The sequence below is a fragment of the Oncorhynchus mykiss genome, chromosome 15 (genome assembly GCF_013265735.2).
Source record: "Oncorhynchus mykiss isolate Arlee chromosome 15, USDA_OmykA_1.1, whole genome shotgun sequence".
Taxonomy (NCBI): Eukaryota; Metazoa; Chordata; class Actinopteri; order Salmoniformes; family Salmonidae; genus Oncorhynchus; species Oncorhynchus mykiss.
The window spans coordinates 4,353,427-4,375,471 of record NC_048579.1 but is presented as its reverse complement, the minus strand read 5'-3'; the positions used below and the strand labels follow the sequence as shown (position 1 = coordinate 4,375,471).

General features: G+C 42.8%; 1 protein-coding gene across 2 annotated transcripts in view; it reads right to left on the bottom strand.

Annotated features, from left to right (window-relative positions):
- Window positions 1–22,045, bottom strand: part of LOC110489526 (junctophilin-1) — a 91,388-nt gene that overhangs the window by 23,200 nt on the left and 46,143 nt on the right. For both annotated transcript variants that reach the window (XM_036945667.1, XM_036945668.1), the window contains one exon: window positions 7,285–7,403. In XM_036945667.1, the coding sequence (XP_036801562.1) occupies window positions 7,285–7,403 (119 nt within the window). The remainder of the gene's footprint in view (window positions 1–7,284; window positions 7,404–22,045) is intronic.

The window sequence follows — 22,045 nt, the reverse complement described above, 5'->3', positions numbered from 1 at the left end:
ACAACACACACAGTGTTTAGGATGTGCTGTTAGGTGTGAACCAATCGTAAAAGGTCACAGTCCTCTTCCCAGTGACCCTCATCTGAACCACACACGCACACACAGACAAGAGAGAAACTGGGTGATAATCTGTTATGTGTTTGAAATGTCAATTACAAACGATCAGAGCTTTGAAAAGGACCTTTTCGTTACCGTTTGTAACATAGATGGGACAAATATATATATATATTTTCGAACATTTCGGCTACACATACAGTGGGGCAAAAAAGTATTTAGTCAGCCAACAACTGTGCAAGTTCTCCCACTTAAAAATATGAGAGAGGCCTGTAATTTTCATCATAGGTACACTTCAACTATGACAGACAAAATGAGAAAAAAAATCCAGAAAATCACATTGTAGGATTTTTTATGAATTTATTTGCAAATTATGGTGGAAAATAAGTATTGGCAGTAGGTTTGGGAGTTGAGTTTCAGTCCATCATCAACTTCCTCTACCTTGCTGGCGCCTGACTCAAAGTGGTGCCCATGTGTCCATTACTGGTCCAGCCACGGGCCCATCCGTCTGGTCCAGCCACGGGCCCATCCGTCTGGTCCAGCCACGGGCCCATCCGTCTGGTCCAGCCACGGGCCCATCCGTCTGGTCCAGCCACGGGCCCATCCGTCTGATCCAGCCACGGGCCCATCCGTCTGGTCCAACAAGAATCACTCATTCATGTTTATATGGTTTGGAGTTGGAAAATCAGCATAGACGTAATGAATCGATCAGAATACTCACTTGGCTAATAATTGTCCACGTATTGTATATTAGAACCGGAACAACTATGGGGCAACTTTTTACAGGGTACCAATGGTACCTATGGAACCCAGTAAAAAGTTGGTACCTATTCCATACACAGGGATCTGATCAGAAGCAATGCACTATATAGGGAATAGAGTGCCATTTGGGAAGCAGATTGGATACTTTTACAGTATTGACATCAGCACCACTAGTGAACTAAATAGACGGTTGAAGTCCCGTCAGAATCTCCAGTGGGATTTTATATGTGTTTCTGTAAAAATAGATCAGTGTGAAGTCCTTTTGGAGAAGCCAGCACCCTCTCTATTTTCAAATACGTCTTTACCCAGATGAACACCCCATTCCATAGAAGCTTTTATACTACATGACTTCTCCAGTTCAGCTTGACTCTTCTCTAGTTCAGCTGTCTGTCTGACTCTTCTCTAGTTCAGCTGTCTGTCTGAGTCTTCTCTAGTTCAGCTGTCTGTCTGACACTTCTCTAGTTCAGCTGTCTGTCTGACTCTTCTCTAGTTCAGCTGTCTGTCTGAGTCTTCTCTAGTTCAGCTGTCTGTCTGACTCTTCTTCAGTTCAACTGTCTGTCTGACTCTTCTCCAATTCAGCTTTCTGTCTGACTGTTCTCCAGTTCAACTGTCTGTCTGACCGTTTTTAAGTTCAACTTTCGTTTTTTCATCCATCAGAAGAGAAGAAATGGGTCAAAAATAGTGTAAAAATAGGGCCCTGGATTACAGACAACATGAGCTGACTGGCAAACACACAGCAGATGACAAAACAACACAAACATAACTGGGATAGACAACACACCTAGAATTACCTACCTGGGCTAGACAACACACCTACCTGGGCTAGACAAACACACCTACCTGGGCTAGACAACACACCTAACTGGGCTAGACAAACACACCTACCTGGGCTAGACAACACACCTAGAATTACCTACCTGGGCTAGACAACACACCTAGAATTACCTACCTGGGCTAGACAACACACCTACCTGGGATAGACAACACACCTACCTGGGCTAGACAACACACCTACCTGGGATAGACAACACACCTACCTGGGATAGACAAACACACCTACCTGGGCTAGACAACACACCTAGAATTACCTACCTGGGCTAGACAACACACCTAGAATTACCTACCTGGGCTAGACAACACACCTACCTGGGATAGACAACACACCTACCTGGGCTAGACAACACACCTAGAATTACCTACCTGGGCTAGACAACACACCTACCTGGGATAGACAACACACCTACCTGGGCTAGACAACACACCTAACTGGGCTAGACAAACACACCTACCTGGGCTAGACAACACACCTAGAATTACCTACCTGGGCTAGACAACACACCTAGAATTACCTACCTGGGCTAGACAACACACCTACCTGGGATAGACAAACACACCTACCTGGGCTAGACAACACACCTAGAATTACCTACCTGGGCTAGACAACACACCTAGAATTACCTACCTGGGCTAGACAACACACCTACCTGGGATAGACAACACACCTACCTGGGCTAGACAACACACCTAGAATTACCTACCTGGGCTAGACAACACACCTACCTGGGATAGACAACACACCTACCTGGGCTAGACAACACACCTAACTGGGCTAGACAAACACACCTACCTGGGCTAGACAACACACCTAGAATTACCTACCTGGGCTAGACAACACACCTAGAATTACCTACCTGGGCTAGACAACACACCTACCTGGGATAGACAACACACCTACCTGGGCTAGACAACACACCTACCTGGGATAGACAACACACCTAGAATTACCTACCTGGGCTAGACAACACACCTAACTGGGCTAGACAAACACACCTACCTGGGCTAGACAACACACCTAGAATTACCTACCTGGGCTAGACAACACACCTACCTGGGCTAGACAACACACCTACCTGGGCTAGACAACACACCTACCAAGGCTAGACAACACACCTAGAATTACCTACCTGACATAGATCTCATCTAACAGAGCTGTTGGTCAGCTGAATGAAACCATGTCTAACCTCATGTCTAAACCCTACATCTCATCTAACAGAGCTGTTGGTCAGCTGAGGTAATAATAATAGTAATAATAATAATAATAATAATGTTTTATCGTCACATACACTGGTTAGGTACTGTGAAATGCGTTGTTTTACAAGGTCAGTCATAAACCACATTTAACCTCATGTCTTAAACTCCACTGATCTGATGTTCTTCCTATCAGCATCAGGACAACATGGCCATCGGCCTTCTCATTCATGATCTGAATGAGGCAAGGACATTCTAGAACTCTCTCTGGAACACTATAGAACACCATAGAAATCTAGAACACTATAGAACTCTTCGACACTCAAGAACACTAAAACTCTAGAACACTATAGAACTCAAGAACACTCTAGAACTCTAGAACAGTATAGAACTCTTGGACAGTAGAACACTAGAACTCTAGGATACTCGAACTCTGGAACACTCTAGAACTCTAAGACATTCTAGAACACCCGGCTGAGGCTCACCGGGTGGACAGGGATGACCAGTGTTTTCCACAACACCAATAACCAACAACCAGCAGACCTTGTCCTGTCCCCAGCCAGCCAGTATGTCAGTAGATATGGTACCTCCGAAATCTCACCCTATTGTCCCTATATAGTGCACACATTTTAGTGTACCGTTTGGGAGGCAGCCAGTGTGACTCTGAGGCTGCATAAAGGGACACGTCCACATGCCTCTCATTGTTGATCTCCTACTCATACACTATATTACAGCCAGCGAGTGTTGGGCAGGGAGCCACATCAGTGCTACCAGACTAGGTCACAGGACTAAATATACCTGGGGCTGCTGAGGGAGGGAAGGAGGTGGGAAGTAGCTACCGAGACAGGCTGTCCTTACACTTTTAGATAAAAAGGTCCTATCTAGAACAAAAAAGGGTTCTTAAGCCGTTCCAATAGGGTAACCCTTTGAAGAACTCCTTTTGGGTTCCATGTAGAACCCTTTTGGGGTTCCTAGTAGAACCCGTTTACACAGAGGGTTCTACATGGAAACCACAATAGCTCTACCTGGAACGAAAAAGGCTTCAACCTGGAACCAAAAAAGGGTTCTCCTATGGGGACAGCTGCAGAACCCTTTTGGAGTGTAGGGACTGGGGTGGTATGAAGAAGTTATTGCATTATTATGGGTAGAGTTCTGGACCATTACTAAAGGATGTATCTGTTATGTTCTGAGGCCTGCTAGGGCCCTGAAGCTTTCCTGACTAAGTTACCAACCCGTGAAACGCGCCGGGCCGGTTGAAGCTGTCCAGCGTAGGAGCTAAAAAAACGCACTGATTTGGCAATGTACTGTTCCTCCTGTGTCGGGTGCCTAAAACATTTTATCATCGGAATTTACTGACTGGCTCTAACCTCAAACCTGACCTCTTGACCCCATCAGGGCCCTAACCATGACGATTTATGTAGCATCGGGTAGCAGGCATTTCCTTGTAAAACTCCTCTTGCCCTGTAAAGATGTGTCGAGTAAATGGACACCATTACTGGTATTTAGTGACCTCACAGAGAATAACTCAAACAGGAGCTACTGGCTGTTTCATCCAACAACACTTACAGTACAGTGTGCATATATTATCCTATGGAGGGTCCCCAGTAGGAATCGAACCCACAACCCTGGCATTGCAAGCACCGTGGTCTACCAACTGAGCAACACAGGACCAGACTGCGATACCAGTAAAAATAAATAAAACACAAACAAAAATCAGTAAAATATTTTTTTACGTTTCATACTTTTATGACAGAAGAGATCTAGATCTAAATATTTTACTGATTTAGCCTGTTTTTGTTTGTGTTTTATTTCTTTTTACTGATTTAGCCTGTACCCCAGACTCTCGTCAATGTCCCCATTCTATCCAGAACATTCTCCCAAGCCCAAACAGGCTCTGTTTTTGTCAGGGCCGAAACACAGTGGCTCATTGTGGAACCTTGTTCTCTGGTTTAATATTACAGCCCCTTTAGAACGACCGACATCTGCGTCCTCAATGACCCCCTATCCCCTATATAGTGCACTACTTTAGACCAGAGCCCTATTCCCTATATAGTGCACTACTTTAGACCAGAGCCCTATGGCACCCTATTCCCTATATAGTGCACTACTTTAGGCCAGAGCCCTATTCCCTATATAGTGCACTACTTTAGACCAGAGCCCTATCCCCTATATAGTGCACTACTATAGACCAGAGCCCTATGGCTCCCTATTCCCTATGTAGTGCACTACTTTAGACCAGAGCCCTATGGCTCCCTATTCCCTATATATAGTGCACTACTTTAGATCAGAGCCATATGGGGCCCTATTCCCTATATAGTGCACTACTTTAGACCAGAGCCCTATGGCACCCTATTCCCTATATAGTGCACTACTTTAGATCAGAGCCCTATGGCACCCTATTCCCTATATAGTACACTACTTTAGATCAGAGCCCTATGGCACCCTATTCCCTATATAGTGCACAGGGCCCACAAGGCTAGGTCAAAAGTAGTGTACTATATAGGTAAAAGGGAATGGAGTAGGGTGGCATTTGAAATGCAGTACCTTTCATTACAGAGTATTCTTAGATACTGGTCAGGAACTGGTACTCAGGTCAAAACAGACTCAGGGCTTTTCAGTACAGAGTATTCTTAGATACTGGTCAGGAACTGGTACTCAGGTCAAAACAGACTCAGGGCTTTTCAGTACAGAGTATTCTTAGATACTGGTCAGGAACTGGTACTCAGGTCAAAACAGACGCAGGGCTTTTCAGTACAGAGTATTCTTAGATACTGGTCAGGAACTGGTACTCAGTTCAAAACAGACTCAGGGCTTTTCAGTACAGAGTATTCTTAGATACTGGTCAGGAACTGGTACTCAGGTCAAAACCGACTCAGGGCTTTTCAGTACAGAGTATTCTTAGATACTGGTCAGGAACTGGTACTCAGGTCAAAACAGACTCAGGGCTTTTCAGTACAGAGTATTCTTAGATACTGGTCAGGAACTGGTACTCAGGTCAAAACAGACTCAGGGCTTTTCAGTACAGAGTATTCTTAGATACTGGTCAGGAACTGGTACTCAGGTCAAAACAGACTCAGGGCTTTTCAGTACAGAGTATTCTTAGATACTGGTCAGGAACTGGTACTCAGGTCAAAACAGACTCAGGGCTTTTCAGTACAGAGTATTCTTAGATACTGGTCAGGAACTGGTACTCAGGTCAAAACAGACTCAGGGCTTTTCAGTACAGAGTATTCTTAGATACTGGTCAGGAACTGGTACTCAGGTCAAAACAGACTCAGGGCTTTTCAGTACAGAGTATTCTTAGATACTGGTCAGGAACTGGTACTCAGGTCAAAACAGACTCAGGGCTTTTCAGTACAGAGTATTCTTAGATACTGGTCAGGAACTGGTACTCAGGTCAAAACAGACTCAGGGCTTTTCAGTACAGAGTATTCTTAGATACTGGTCAGGAACTGGTACTCAGGTCAAAACAGACTCAGGGCTTTTCAGTACAGAGTATTCTTAGATACTGGTCAGGAACTGGTACTCAGGTCAAAACAGACTCAGGGCTTTTCAGTACAGAGTATTCTTAGATACTGGTCACGAACTGGTACTCAGGTCAAAACAGACTCAGGGCTTTTCAGTACAGAGTATTCTTAGATACTGGTCAGGAACTGGTACTCAGGTCAAAACAGACTAAGGGCTTTTCAGTACAGAGTATTCTTAGATACTGGTCAGGAACTGGTACTCAGGTCAAAACAGACTCAGGGCTTTTCAGTACAGAGTATTCTTAGATACTGGTCAGGAACTGGTACTCAGGTCAAAACAGACTCAGGGCTTTTCAGTACAGAGTATTCTTAGATACTGGTCAGGAACTGGTACTCGGGTCAAAACAGACTCAGGGCTTTTCAGTACAGAGTATTCTTAGATACTGGCCAGGAACTGGTACTCAGGTCAAAACAGACTCAGGGCTTTTCAGTACAGAGTGTTCTTAGATACTGGTCAGGAACTGGTACTCAGGTCAAAACAGACTCAGGGCTTTTCAGTACAGAGTATTCTTAGATACTGGTCAGGAACTGGTACTCAGGTCAAAACATACTCAGGGCTTTTCAGTACAGAGTATTCTTAGATACTGGTCAGGAACTGGTACTCAGGTCAAAACAGACTCAGGGCTTTTCAGTACAGATTATTCTTAGATACTGGTCAGGAACTGGTACTCAGGTCAAAACAGACTCAGGGCTTTTCAGTACAGAGTATTCTTAGATACTGGTCAGGAACTGGTACTCAGGTCAAAACAGACTCAGGGCTTTTCAGTACAGAGTATTCTTAGATACTGGTCAGGAACTGGTACTCAGGTTGGTTGGTGGAAGTTAGGTGTTCTAGAATGTTACCTGGTTGGTGGAAGTTAGGTGTTCTAGAATGTTACCTGGTTGGTGGAAGTTAGGTGTTCTAGAATGTTACCTGGTTGGTGGAAGTTTGGGGACAGCTCCCTAGCGACAGCCCTAGCGATGTCACAATCCTGTCCGGCAGAGAGAGCTGCCTGGTCTGCTGCCTCTCCCTTCGTTCTGGCATGAGCCGTCCTGGAGAAAAACACACACGCTGTTCCAGTTACCTGTAAACTACAACAAAATATATACAAATCCATAGAAACGTTGTTTTAATTGTACCTTTCTGCAAAGTTTACAGCTAATTCTGAACTAATCTCTCTCGCTCTCTCTCTCTCTCAGACACACACACACACACACACACACACACACACACACACACACACACACACACACACACCTACACACACACACACACACACACACACACACACACACACACACACACACACACACACACACACACACACACACACACATATACACACACACACACACACACACACACACACACACACACACACACACACACACACACACACACACACACCTACACACACACCTACACACACACACACACACACACACACACACACACACACACACACACACACACACACACACACACACACACACACACACCAAACGAACCATGCATGCACTGCCCCACACGCGCAAGTGGGTGCACACACACACACACACACACACACACACACACACACACGTAAATAGTTTTCAAACACACCTGTGCACACATATACACACACAAAGCTTTTGGTATACGTCAGATAGAATCTAGAACACTTCTCCAGTCTGGTTTCCTCTATATGAGAGAACAGCATGGCTGACTAGAATCTAGAACACTTCTCCAGTCTGGTTTCCTCTATATGAGAGAGCAGCATGGTTGACTAGAATCTAGAACACTTCTCCAGTCTGGTTTCCTCTATATGAGAGAGCAGCATGGTTGACTAGAATCTAGAACACTTCTTCAGTCTGGTTTCCTCTATATGAGAGAGCAGCATAGTTGACTAGAATCTAGAACACTTCTTCAGTCTGGTTTCCTCTATATGAGAGAGCAGCATGGCTGACTAGAATCTAGAACACTTCTCCTCTATCTTTATGTCCCAAATTGAACCCTATTCCCTACATAGTGCACTACTTTAGATCAGAACCCTATGGCACCCTAATCCCTACATAGTGCACTACATTTGAGCGTAATCAAAAGGGAATAGAGAATAGGGTTACGTTCAGAACAAGAACAACAGTTGGAGAGGGAGGAGACACAGGCAACATCCAACAGAATGTACCCGAAAGCCAAAATGCCCTAATGAGTTTAGGGATCATGATTAGTATTACCACATAGCTGCATAATACTGTGGTGAGATGGTAGCTTACACACACACACACACACACACACACACACACACACACACACACACACACACACACACACACACACACACACACACACACACACACACACACACACACACACAAACACACACACACACACGCCCTGAGAGCCGTGGCAGGGTACTAGATGAGGACAGGCTGTGAGCAGTTGTAGTGTGCATTAGGGTTAGACACACACACACACGCACGCACGCACGCACGCACATTTTTTTAAAATGGGATCCTATTCCTAAAAAATAGTGCATTCGGAAAGCCCCTTGACGTTTTCAACATTTTGTTAGGTTACAGCCTCATTCTAAAATTGATTAAATTGCTTTTTTTCCATCATCAATCTACACAAAATACCCCATAATGACAAAGGAAAAAAATGTTTTTTTAGACACTTGTGTCTATTTATTAAATATCAAAAACTCAAATATGACATTTAAATAAGCATTCAGATCCTTCACTAAGTTATTTGTTGAAGCAAGCACCGTTGGCAGCAATTACAGCCTTGAGTCTTCTTGTTTATGATTCTACAAGCTTGGCAACACCTGTTTTTGGGGAGTTTCTCCATTCTTCTCTGCAGATCTTCTCAAGATCTGTCAGGTTGGATGGGGAGCGTCGCTGCACAGCTATTTTCAGGTCTCTCCAGATGTAACATCGGGTTCATGTCCGGGCTCTGGCTGGGCCATTCAAGGACATTAAGAAACTTGTCCCTAAGCAACTCCTGTGTTGTCTTGGCTGTGTGCTTAGGGTAATTGTCCTGTTGGAAGGTGAACCTTCGCCCAAGTCTGAGGTCCTGAGCGCTCTGGAGCAGATTTTCATCAAGGATCTCTCTGTACTTGGCTCCGTTCATCTTTCTCTCCATCCTGACTAGTCTCCCAGTCCCCACCGCTGAAAAACATCCCCACATCATAATTGTACCACCACTAATGGTGGTAGATTTACATGGGATGGTGCCAGGTTTCCTCCAGATGTGATGCTTGGCATTCAGGCCAAAGAGTTCAATCTTGGTTTCATCAGACCATCTTGTTTCTCATAGTCTGAGAGTCTTTTCCAAGCGAGCTGTCATGTGCCTTTTACTGAGGAAAGGCTTCCGTCTGGCCACTCGACCATAAAGGCCTGATTGGTGGAGTGCTGCAGAGATGGTTGTCCTTCTGGAAGGTTCTCTAATCTCCACAGAAGAACTCTGGAGCTCTGTCAGAGTCACCTCCCTGACCAAGGCCCTTCTCCCCCGATTGCTCAGTTTGGCCAGGCGGCCACCTCTAGGAAGAGTCTTGGTGGTTCCAAACTTGTTCCATTTAAGAATGATGGAGGCCAGTGTGTTCTTGGGCACCTTCAATGGTGAAGAAATGTTTTGGTACCCTTCCACAGATCTGTGCCTCAACAAAATCCTGTCTCAGAACTATGGTCATTACCTTCGACCACATGGCTTGGTTTTTTGCTCTGACATGCACTGTCAACTGTGGGACCTTATATAGACTGGTGTGTGCCTTTCCAAATAATGTCCAATCAATTAAATTTACCACGGGTGGACTCCAATCAAGTTGTAGAAACATCTCAAGGACGATCAATGGAAACAGGTTGCACCTGAGCTCAATTTTGAGGCTCATAGGTTCCTCCTTCAAAAGTTGCGTCGTTCTGTGGCACTTGCATGCTGCTGCAGCATTCTGTGGCACGTCCTTTAATTTTCAGCCATTTTGTTCTGTTACTGAAAGTTATTGTTAATTTGACCACCAGCGGGGATCTTTGAGAAGCATTTGATAGTATTCTGTATTGACAAGAGAGAGAATTTAAAACCTTTTTGTTGTAATAACATAGTATATGGGATTGATTTTTAATAAAGTTGGCCTAATTCATTTGATTAATATTATGGTGTTTCTATTTAAAAACAAAACCTTCAGGGTTTACGCTGTACAACGTGACGGTCGGAAGTAGGTTACAGGATTGGAGGATTCTAAATGGTTTGCCATCATACGACAACTTTGTTCCAATATTTCTGTAAATCAGTGATATTTTTTCCCATAGTAATTCGCTATGGATCCATAATTAAATCAACATCTGCATTTTGAAAGAGTATTTATTTTATCATTATTTTATTAACAAAATATGTTTATTTGTTTATTAGGCTACTGTGAAGTCTAGAATACAGTACATACTGTAGTAAACATGGGAAAGTGCCTAATTCCTTACATAAGGGAGAGCAGGCGCCATGTCTGTACTACAGAATGCAGGGCATGCAGGAGTGTTATTTCATAGTTGTGATGTCTTCATTATTATTCTATAATGTTGAAAATAGTAAAAATAAAGAAAAATCCTGGAATGAGTCGGTGTGTCCAAACTTTTAACTGGTACTTGATTAGTTAATTAGATTAATATTATGGTGTTTCTATTCCATGAAAAATGAAAAACCCTTTCCGTTAAGATGGAACAGAAAATATGGCGCTGTACAACGTGACGCTCAAAAATTCAGTGTTGCCAGATTGTAAATTCAGTCCGTTTCGCTCTCGAAGCGCACACTGGACATTCGAGGAGCCGAGGAGTAGGGTTGATTTGAGCGTTCTGGCCTTACAATGGCAGTCAAGCACCCAAGCTAATGGTGGCTAGCTTGTTAGCTACTTCCAGACTCAAATGAGAACACTCTGACCATTTTACTCACCCTAGCTGAGCTGGTTAGGCAGTTTTCGTATTAACCTGAGCATTGGTGACTGTACGCCCACAATGCTGCTGGAAACAATTTAATTACATTTTTTTTGCCAACGTTATCTGACACCGGCCATATTCAACCGGTGTTGTTTGCTCGTAAATCAATTATTCTGCGCTCTGGTACACTCAGAAGAAAGTGCTCTGAAATCGGAGTAGAGAGCCAGAGCGAATTTACAAAAGCACTGGAATTGAGAACGCACAACGACTATACCATTTAGCTAAGCTAAGAATGACGGGAATAATCAAGTCAATAAACGTTGGGTAGTTAGATAGCCTATAGTTAATAAAAGTTGTGTTGTTAGATAGCCTATAGTTAATATACTGGCAAGTTTGATGTATAACTACTAAGGGTTAGGTAGCTAGCTAACATACCGGTACATACTGCTGTAATGCTATGTGGTTCATAAGGACAGCGTAGCTAGCAAATTGTCAGCCAACATAACATGTCAGGTAAATTATTTGAAAGTCATTACTTTATTACATTGAGTAGCAAGCTACCCTTTGGTCGTTAGGGGAAATCTGGTCTGTGATAGGAGGGGGGGTTCACACCTAGCTTGGCTATTAGACCTCTTTAGTAAAGGTTGAAAAGTGTATTGTTCAGCTATTAGCCCCCCTCCCCAACTTGCAACACGTTGTTGTTCCCATCTCTTTCCTTTCCCTCTTCCTTGCGTCATCATTCTGATCCTGAGTGTCTCGCTTGTGGGCGTGCTGGCATGATATGGCAGCATTTTCGGTTGTGCGTCAAGAATTCTACATACAGTGGCACGTTTGTGTGAAGGTGTGGTTATTCACAGGCAAATTGTTATATGCTATGTAGGTAAATTTGTGTCTTTTTGTCGAGAGCAAACTTATTATTTTTTTTCAATCAAAAAAAATTGTTATGAAAGCAACTTTTTTCCGACACAAAGGAAGTCATTAGCGGACACCTACGAAGAAGGACTGTGTGATGATGACATCTAAGGTAAGCAGCACTGGGCGTTCTTCCATCCAACTTTTACATAGCTAGTAGTTAGCTCCTACGATTCTTTGTCAGTTCATAACATTCTACTATGTTATATACATACATACATACATACATACATAGCATTTAGCTACGGACGCTTGTTCTCGCCATTTTCAGTTGAATTCATCAAACTTTCTTTCACGGCAACTCATAAGCAGGCCATGTCCTATTTGTTTCATAGACAAAATATAATCATATTTCATGACATCTTTTTATTTGTATTTTTTTACAAAAAAACACAATATGTCACAATATGTCTGTCAGGGAATGCTATTCTGATATTGTGTACAATGTCAACGAGTTAGGGAGGCTTTGCAGTGTGTCGATGGTGCAGGTGTCATCGCATATTTCCCATCACCCATCACAATACCAGTCTGGTGTTCAGCTTTCTGGGCTGTATTGACTTATCCTGATGGCTACGACATCTGCTGCTTTAGATTGAGTTTCAGTTATTGTTTTCATATCTTCAAAATATAAGCTATTTGCTTTACTTTCAGAGAGCGAGCTTATCAAGGGATCGAACATGTAGATATTGCCAGACATTCACTGTCCGATGAACGGGCCGTGGAAACTTTATTGCTGGCAAAAGTGTCCATAACCAGAGGTAATTAAACTGTTCTGTGTTATTTCTCTCTTCCTCTCTGCCTGTCTTGTTGTACATGGAACCTGGCTCACATGCATTCATTAAAAAACCCTTAAGATGTCAGCTGCTAATTTTCAGATTTACACCACATTAACACAGTCATTTTCACTGGACTATCTGTTGCTATATGTTTGCTGCCAAGTCTTGATTTCCCTGGGGGTTAGCCTGGCAATAACCAAGTGGTGAGACACATAGCCCTCTATATTTAAATGTTTCAGGTACACTCCGATAGGTGTCTGCATCACATACAGTATCTCCTATTGACATTATCTTCTATTGTTTGTCCTCATGTGTCTGTTTTTCAGCATAAAGTACTCTGGAGCCACTTAGTGTGGACACCAGGTGAGACCCCACACACACACAATCGGGGTAAAGAATGACCCAGAGACCCAGAGCACTAGGCAGGACTGGAGGAGATCGGGGAATAGAGTGACCCAGAGCACTAGGCAGGACTGGAGGAGATCGGGGTAAAGAGTGACCCAGAGACCCAGAGCACTAGGCAGGACTGGAGGAGATCGGGGTAAAGAATGACCCAGAGACCCAGAGCACTAGGCAGGACTGGAGGAGATCGGGGGAAAGAATGACCCAGAGACCTAGGCAGGACTGGAGGAGATCGGGGTAAAGAATGACCCAGAGACCCAGAGCACTAGGCAGGACTGGAGGAGATCGGGGTAAATGGTGGAGGGTTATGGTAGGAATAATGGTGAGGGTTTAAACACTCTCAGGGAGATATAATGTTCTATATAATAGTGACGAGAGAAGTAGAGAGACTACAGTGTTACAGTACAAGACAGTAACCACCAGTAACAGTAACCTACAGTATTAGTAACCTACAGTAACAGTAACCTACAGTAACAGTAACCTACAGTATTAGTAACCTACAGTAGCAGTAGCCACCAGTAACAGTAACCTACAATATTAGTAACCTACAGTAACCACCAGTAACAGTAACTTACAGTAACAGTAACCACCAGTAACAGTAACCTACAGTAACAGTAGCCTACAGTATTAGTAACATACAGTAACAGTAACCTACAGTAACAGTAACCTACAGTAACAGTAACCTACAGTAACAGTAACCTACAGTAACAGTAACCTACAGTAACAGTAACCTCCTACAGCATTAGTAACCTACAGTATTAGTAACCTAGAGTAGCAGTAACCACCAGTAACAGTAACCTACAATATTAGTAACCTACAGTATTAGTAACCTACAGTAACAGTAACCTACAGTAACAGTAACCTACAGTAACAGTAACCTACAGTATTTGTAGCCTACAGTAACAGTAACCTACAATATTAGTAACCTACAGTAACAGTAACCTACAGTAACAGTAACCTACAGTAACAGTAACCTACAGTATTAGTAACCTACAGTAACAGTAACCTCCTACAGCATTAGTAACCTACAGTAGCAGTAACCACCAGTAACAGTAACCTACAGTAGCAGTAACCACCAGTAACAGTAAGCACCAGTAACAGTAACCTACAGTATTAGTAACCTACAGTAGCAGTAACCACCAGTAGCAGTAACCACCAGTAGCAGTAACAGTAACCTACAGTAGCAGTAACCACCAGTAACAGTAACCTACATGTAACGGTTTTCTTCATCTGAAGGAGAGGCGGACCAAAATGCAGCGTGGTTGTTATTCATGTTTTTTAATGAAGAAAAACTATACATGAATAAACTAACAAAACAATAAACGTGTGAAAACCTAAACAGCCTCTCTGGTGACAACAAACACAGAGACAGGAACAATCACCCACGAAACACTCAAAGAATATGGCTGCCTAAATATGGTTCCCAAATCAGAGACAACGATAAACACCTGCCTCTGATTGAGAACCACTCCAGACAGCCATAGACTTACCTAGATAACCCCACTAAGCCACAAACCCAATACCTAACAAAAACCCCAAGACAAAACACCCCACATAAATAAACCCATGTCACACCCTGGCCTGACCAAAATAATAAAGAAAACACAAAATACTAAGACCAGGGCGTGACAATAACAGTCTCTCTTCTTCACTTCATCCCTCTCCCCCTTCTCCCTAAATCCTCTAGGTTATATCAGCTGTGTTGATTAACCCCTCCCACATCTGAACTGGCTGACACAGAGGTCACAGCATGATTATAGGTGGTCGGGTCAACAGGAACTATTATTAAAGAGATGCTTTACATTGAGATAGAGATGTAGTAGTCCCAGAGTTACTGATCCAAGGTCAATTTTGCATTTTAACTCCTGATGATTATGATGACTGACCGTGTTAGAATTTAAAAAACCAAGGCTTAATCATGCTCTCTCTCTAACCCTCTGTCTCTCGTCTGCAGGTATGTTTAGATGTGAGAGAGGAAGCCAGTCCCGTCATCGCCACCTCACCCGCTCTTAAGATAACCTTCGGGCCCACGGCTGGTTAGGAGACACCGCTAGAGACACTGTAATTGTGATGAACTGAGAGAATATTAGGGTAGCACTGTAATTCATTAATCATATGCTGTCTGCCTCTGTTCTCACCTCTTTCCCTTTCTGTCTTCTTCACCTCTCTCCCCACCTCGTCTTTCTTCCTCGTTTTATAATGCACACCATATGTGCATTGAAGTACAGATTGAACTTGTATTTATAATATAATATTATAATTATCATAATTATAATGCATTATGTATTTGTAACACCTGGATAATGAACTTCTTTCAATAAAGTGTTTCACATTCTCCACTGGTTGAAATTAAGTAGCTCATTGAAATACTATCCTGTGTCCTCAGATTAATGCAGATGGAGGGTGTTAGATATGCATAGTTGTTCTTCTGTATATATGAATTACAAATCAGCCTTTACTTCAATCATCAAATCAAATCAAATCAAATCAAATGTCATGTTTCTGTACCTATGCAATAGACTGATGTGTAATCATTGATGTCCCAGGAACAGGAGTGATAAACATATACAAAATGAAAAACAGTGGGCCCAAAATAGAACCTTGCGGGACACCTGAGCACACCTCTATGGACACAGATTTACAACCATCCGCCATTACATGTTGACTTAATATGACAAAAAAAAAAATTATGTCTCAGATATTCATACCTAAACCGCACCTTTATTTGCCAAGGAAGATGATCAGTGAATATATTCAATGTACAGGCTACAATGTGGGAATCTCATGTGTGGTAATAACTACACTACATAGGACTACGTAGGACTTACATCCTTGGCACAATAAAGTTATTATATTCTATAGGCTTCATTAATGTCATTCAGACTTGAAGTTGATACAACAACAACGATTGGTGAGGTTCAATTTTGTAATTATTTTACCTTTATTTAAGGCAAGTCAGTTAAGAACAAATTCTTATTTTCAATGACGGTCTAGGAACAGTGGGTTAACTGCCTGTTCAGGGGCAGAACGACAGACCTTGTCAGCTCGGGGGTTTGAACTTGCAACCTTCCGGTTACTAGTCCAACACTCTAACCACTAGGCCCCATAGATTGGTATGAATATTAGTTCAGAACCTAACGTTTTAGGGTCCGTACACAGATCGGCTACATACTGTAGCTAGCTACACATCCATAGGCATACAGTTATTTTTTTATCCTCCACTACACAATAAGCAAGTAAAACGTTAGTTAGCTACATCTTTTTTATTACTTCAGCTGCGTTGCAAGGCAAGCTTACACAATTGTACATTTAATTTGCAATAAATGCTTTAGCTAGCTAGATTATTTACATCCAATCTTTCACAAGATGACAGCCTGGTTTGCTGGTTTTCTCAGGAGTCCCTAAAACAGTAAACAACACGAATTACAAATTCATTATCATGTCCATACACTGTCAATCTAGCTGGCTAATGTTAGCGAGACAGACACCTCGCTAAATAGCGAATTTCATGAATTAACTTCATGACAAAAGAATATGCACAAACGTTTGTCTCTACGTTAACTAACATATTCTTCTCCATTGTTCATGTTTTGCATGACTAATTATAACGTTATAACTACTTACATTTGGTTCCACCGTAATGTTATGTCAGCCATCTTCACCCAGGGACGGGCGGCTCGCGTCACAATCGTCATTGGAACCACTCGATATGATTGGTCATATAAAAACCTTGGGACCCAAGCGCGTAATGTGTGCTCTAACTCCCTCTTGTGGTGGTCTGGAGCAATGACGCCGTGACACTGGGTACCTCTAAGTCCCGCGGTGTAAACTTGCAACTTTTAAAGGAAGAACCACCATAGCAAAGGGTCTGAATACTTATGTAAATAAGGTATTTCTGTTTTTTGTTTTTAATACATTTGCAAAAATGTCTAAAAACCTGTTTTCACTTTGTCATTATGGGGTAATGTGTGTAGATTACAGAGCATTTTTATTTATTGAATCTATTTTATAATAAGTATGTAATGTAACAAAATGTGGAAAAAGTCAAGGGGTCCAAAACTTTCTGAAGGCGTAGTGAATTAGGTGCTATTTGGGATGACAACAATACCAACAATAATTCACAATATGCTATAGACTGAGGGGAAGAAGAACAGAGTAGTGACTAACAGGAAGAAGAAGAGAGAGTAGTGACTAACAGGAATAAGAAGAGAGAGTAGTGACTAACAGGAAGAAGAACAGAGTAGAGACTGACAGGAAGATGAACAGAGTAGAGACTGACAGGAAGATGAACAGAGTAGAGACTGACAGGAAGATGAACAGAGTAGAGACTGACAGGAAGATGAACAGAGTAGAGACTGACAGGAAGATGAACAGAGTAGAGACTGACAGGAAGATGAACAGAGTAGAGACTGACAGGAAGATGAACAGAGTAGAGACTGACAGGAAAATAACAGAGTAGAGACTGACAGGAAGATGAACAGAGTAGAGACTGACAGGAAGATGAACAGAGTAGTGACTAACAGGAAGAAGAACAGAGTAGAGACTGACAGGAAGATGAACAGAGTAGAGACTGACAGGAAGATGAACAGAGTAGAGACTGACAGGAAGATGAACAGAGTAGAGACTGACAGGAAGATGAACAGAGTAGAGACTGACAGGAAGATGAACAGAGTAGAGACTGACAGGAAGATGAACAGAGTAGAGACTGACAGGAAAATAACAGAGTAGAGACTGAGGGGAAAAGGAGAGTAGAAACTCACAGGAAACGAACAGAGTAGATCAGTTAAGCCCCAGTCAATCCTAGACATGCCAGGCAAGGCTCCTGTTGAATGATACTGGTATTATGTATTTTATTAGGATCACCATTAGCTGTTGCGAAAGCAGCAGCTACTCTTCCTGGAATCAACACAAAACATGAAACATGACATAATACAGAACGTTAATAGACAAGAACAGCTCAAGGACAGAACTACATCAGCTTAAAGGCACACGTAGCCTACATATCAATACAAACACACAAACTATCTAGGTCAAATAGAGGAGAGGCGTTGTGCTTAATCTGTTTTTTAAACCAGGTTTGATGTTGTCACGTTCTGACCTTAGTTCCTTTGTTATGTCTTTGTTTTAGTTTGGTGAGGGCGTGAGTTGGGGTGGGTAGTCTATGTTCTTTTTTCTATGTTGTGGTTTTGTGTTTGGCCTGGTATGGTTCTCAATCAGAAGCAGGTGTCGTTCGTTGTCTCTGATTGAGAATCATACTTAGGTAGTCTTTTCTCACCTGTGTTTTGTGGGTGATTATTTTCTGTTTTGTGTTTTTCGTCACCTTACAGAACTGTTTCGGGTTTCATTTCATTCTCCTTGTTATTTTGTTTAGTGTTCTGAGTTTATACATATCATCATGAACACATTTCACGCTGACACACGCTGCGCTTTGGTCCTCACTCTGCATCCGGTTTCCCATTGATCATACTTGAGATGTTTCTACAACTTGAGTCCACCTGCAGTGTGGAATTTCACCTAACAGATATGGGAGTTTATCAATGTTTGATTGGTTTTCAAATCCTTTGTGAGTCTGTGTGATCTGTGGGAAATGTGTGTCTCTAATGTGGTTACACATTTGGCTGGAAGTTAGGAAGTTTAGTTTAGTTTCCACCTCATTTTGTGGGCAGTGGGCACATTGCCTGTCATCTTTCGAGAGCCAGGTCTGCCTATGGCATAAATAAATTCAGGAATTCCCCAGGGCAGCTGTCTAGGCCCCATACTTTTTTGATCTTTACTAACGACGTGTCATTGGCCTTGAGTAAAGCCAGTGTGTCTATGTATGTGGATGACTCAACACTATACACGTCAGCTATTACAGTGACTGAAATGACTGCAACACTTAACAAAAAGCCGCAGTTAGTTTCGGAGTGGGTGGCAAGGAATACATTAGTCCTAAATATTTCAAAAACTAAAAGCATTGTATTTGGGGCAAACAATTGTAAACCCTAAATCTCAACTAAATATTGTAATGAATAATGTGGAAATTGAGCAAGTTCAGGAACTGCTTGGAGTAACCTTGGAATGTAAACTGTTATGGTCAAAACATGTTGATACAACAGTAGCTAAAATGGGGAGAAGTCTGTCCATAAGAAAACTGCGCTGTCTTCTTAACAACACTATCAACAAGGCAGGTCCTACAGGCCCTGGTTTTGTCGCACCTGGACTACTGTTCAGTCGTGTGGTCAGGTGCCCACAAAGTGGGGCTCAGAACAGGGCAGCACAGCTGGCCCTTGGATGAACACAGAGAGAAAACATTAATAATATGCATGTCAGTCTCTCCTTTCTCAAAGTGGAGGAGAGATTGATTTTATCACTACTTGTTTTTCTAAGAAGTGTTGACAAGCTGAATGAACCGAGCTGTCTGTGTTTAAACTACTAGCACACAGCTCAGACAGCTGTTCATACCCCACAAGACATGCCACCAGAGGTCTCTTCACAGTCCCCAAGTCCAGAACAGACTATGTGAAATGCACAGTACTACTGTACATAGAACAATGACTACATGGAACTCTATTCCACATCAGGTAACTGATGCAAGAAGTGGAATCAGATTTAAAAAGCAGATAAAAATACACGTTATTGAATGGTGGTTTTATACATTAAGAACTGTAGATATGTAGTGGTGTAGTAATGTTATATGATGTAGTGTTTTATATTTTGATTTACAAGTAATGTAAGTGCCTTAATGTGTTTGGACCCCAGGAAGAGTAGCTGCTGCCTTGGCAGGAACTAATAGGGATCCATAATAAACCCCAGGAGGAGTAGATGCTGCCTTGGCAGGAACTAATATGGATACATAACAAACACCAGGAAGAGTAGCTGCTGCCTTGGCAGGAACTAATGGGGATCAATAATAAACCCCAGGAAGAGTAGCTGCTGCCTTGACAGGAACTAATGAGGATCCATAATAAACCCCAGGAAGAGTAGCTGCTGCCTTGACAGGAACTAATGGGGATCCATAATAAACCCCAGGAAGAGTAGCTGCTGCCTTGGCAGGAACTAATGGGGATCCATAATAAACCCTAGGAAGAGTAGCTGCTGCCTTGGCAGGAACTAATGGGGATCCTTAATAAACCCCAGGAAGAGTAGCTGCTGCCTTCGCAGGAACTAATGGGGATCCATAATAAACCCCAGGAGGAGTAGATGCTGCCGTGGCAGGAACTAATGGGTTTCCATAATAAACCCCAGGAAGCGTAGCTGCTGCCTTGGGAAGAACTAATGGGTTTCCATAATAAACCCCAGGAAGTGTAGCTGCTGCCTTGACAGGAACCAATGGGTTTCCATAATAAACCCCAGGAAGCGTAGCTGCTGCCTTGGCAGGAACTAATGGGGATCCATAATAAACCCCAGGAAGAGTAGCCGCTGCCTTGGCAATAACTAATGGGGATCCATAATAAACCCCAGGAAGAGTAGCTGCTGCTTTGCCAGGAACTACTGGGGATCCATAATAAACACCAGGAAGAGTAGCTGCTGCCTTGGCAATAACTAATGGGGATCCTTAATAAACCCCAGGAAGAGTAGCTGCTGCCTTGGCTGGAACTAATGGGGATCCATAATAAACCCCAGGAAGAGTAGCCGCTGCCTTGGCAATAACTAATGGGGATCCATAATAAACCCCAGGAAGAGTAGCTGCTGCTTTGCCAGGAACTACTGGGGATCCATAATAAACCCCAGGATGAGTAGCTGCTGCCTTGGCAGGAACTAATATGGATCCATAATAAACCCCAGGAAGAGTAGCTGCTGCCTTGGCTGGAACTAATGGGGATCCATAATAAACCCCAGGAAGAGTAGCTGCTGCTTTGGCAATAACTAATGGGGATCCATAATAAACCCCAGGAAGAGTAGCTGCTGCTTTGCCAGGAACTACTGGGGATCCATAATAAACAGCAGGAAGAGTAGCTGCTGACTTGGCAATAACTAATGGGGATCCATAATAAACCCCAGGAAGAGTAGCTGCTGCTTTGCCAGGAACTAATGGTGATCATTAATAAACCCCAGGAAGAGTAGCTGCTGCTTTGCCAGGAACTAATGGTGATCCTTAATAAACCCCAGGAAGAGTAGCTGCTGCCTTGGCAGGAACTAATGGGGATCCATAATAAACCCCAGGATGAGTAGCTGCTGCCTTGGCAGGAACTAATGGGGATCCATAATGAATAGAAATACAAATGGCAAGGCTATGCTCACTGAGTCTGTCCATAGTCACAGATCTTAATGTTGGGTCAGTCACAGTGGTCATGTATTATTCCACTGTGTACTCTCTGTTTAGGGCCAGATATCATTCCAATTTGCTCAGTTTTTTTAGTTGATTCTTTCCAGTGTCTCAAATAGTTATCTTTTTGCTTTCTCATCATTTGGTTTGATCTAATTGTTGCTGTCCCCAGCCTCTGTGGGGGGTCTGCTTGTGTTTGTGAACAGAGCCCGAGGACCAGCTTGCTGAGGGGACTCTGCTCCAGCTTAATCTCTCTGTAGGTGAGGGCTTTGTGGTGGAATGTGTGGGCATCACTTCCTTTTAGGTGGTTGTAGAATTTAACAGCTCTTTAATGGATTTTGATACCTAGCAGGTATAGTTCTAATTTTGCTCTGCATGAATTGTTTGGGAAATATGCGGCGTGCACAAAGTACATATTTTAGCAGAATTCTGCATGCAGAGTCTCAATTGAGTGGTTGTCC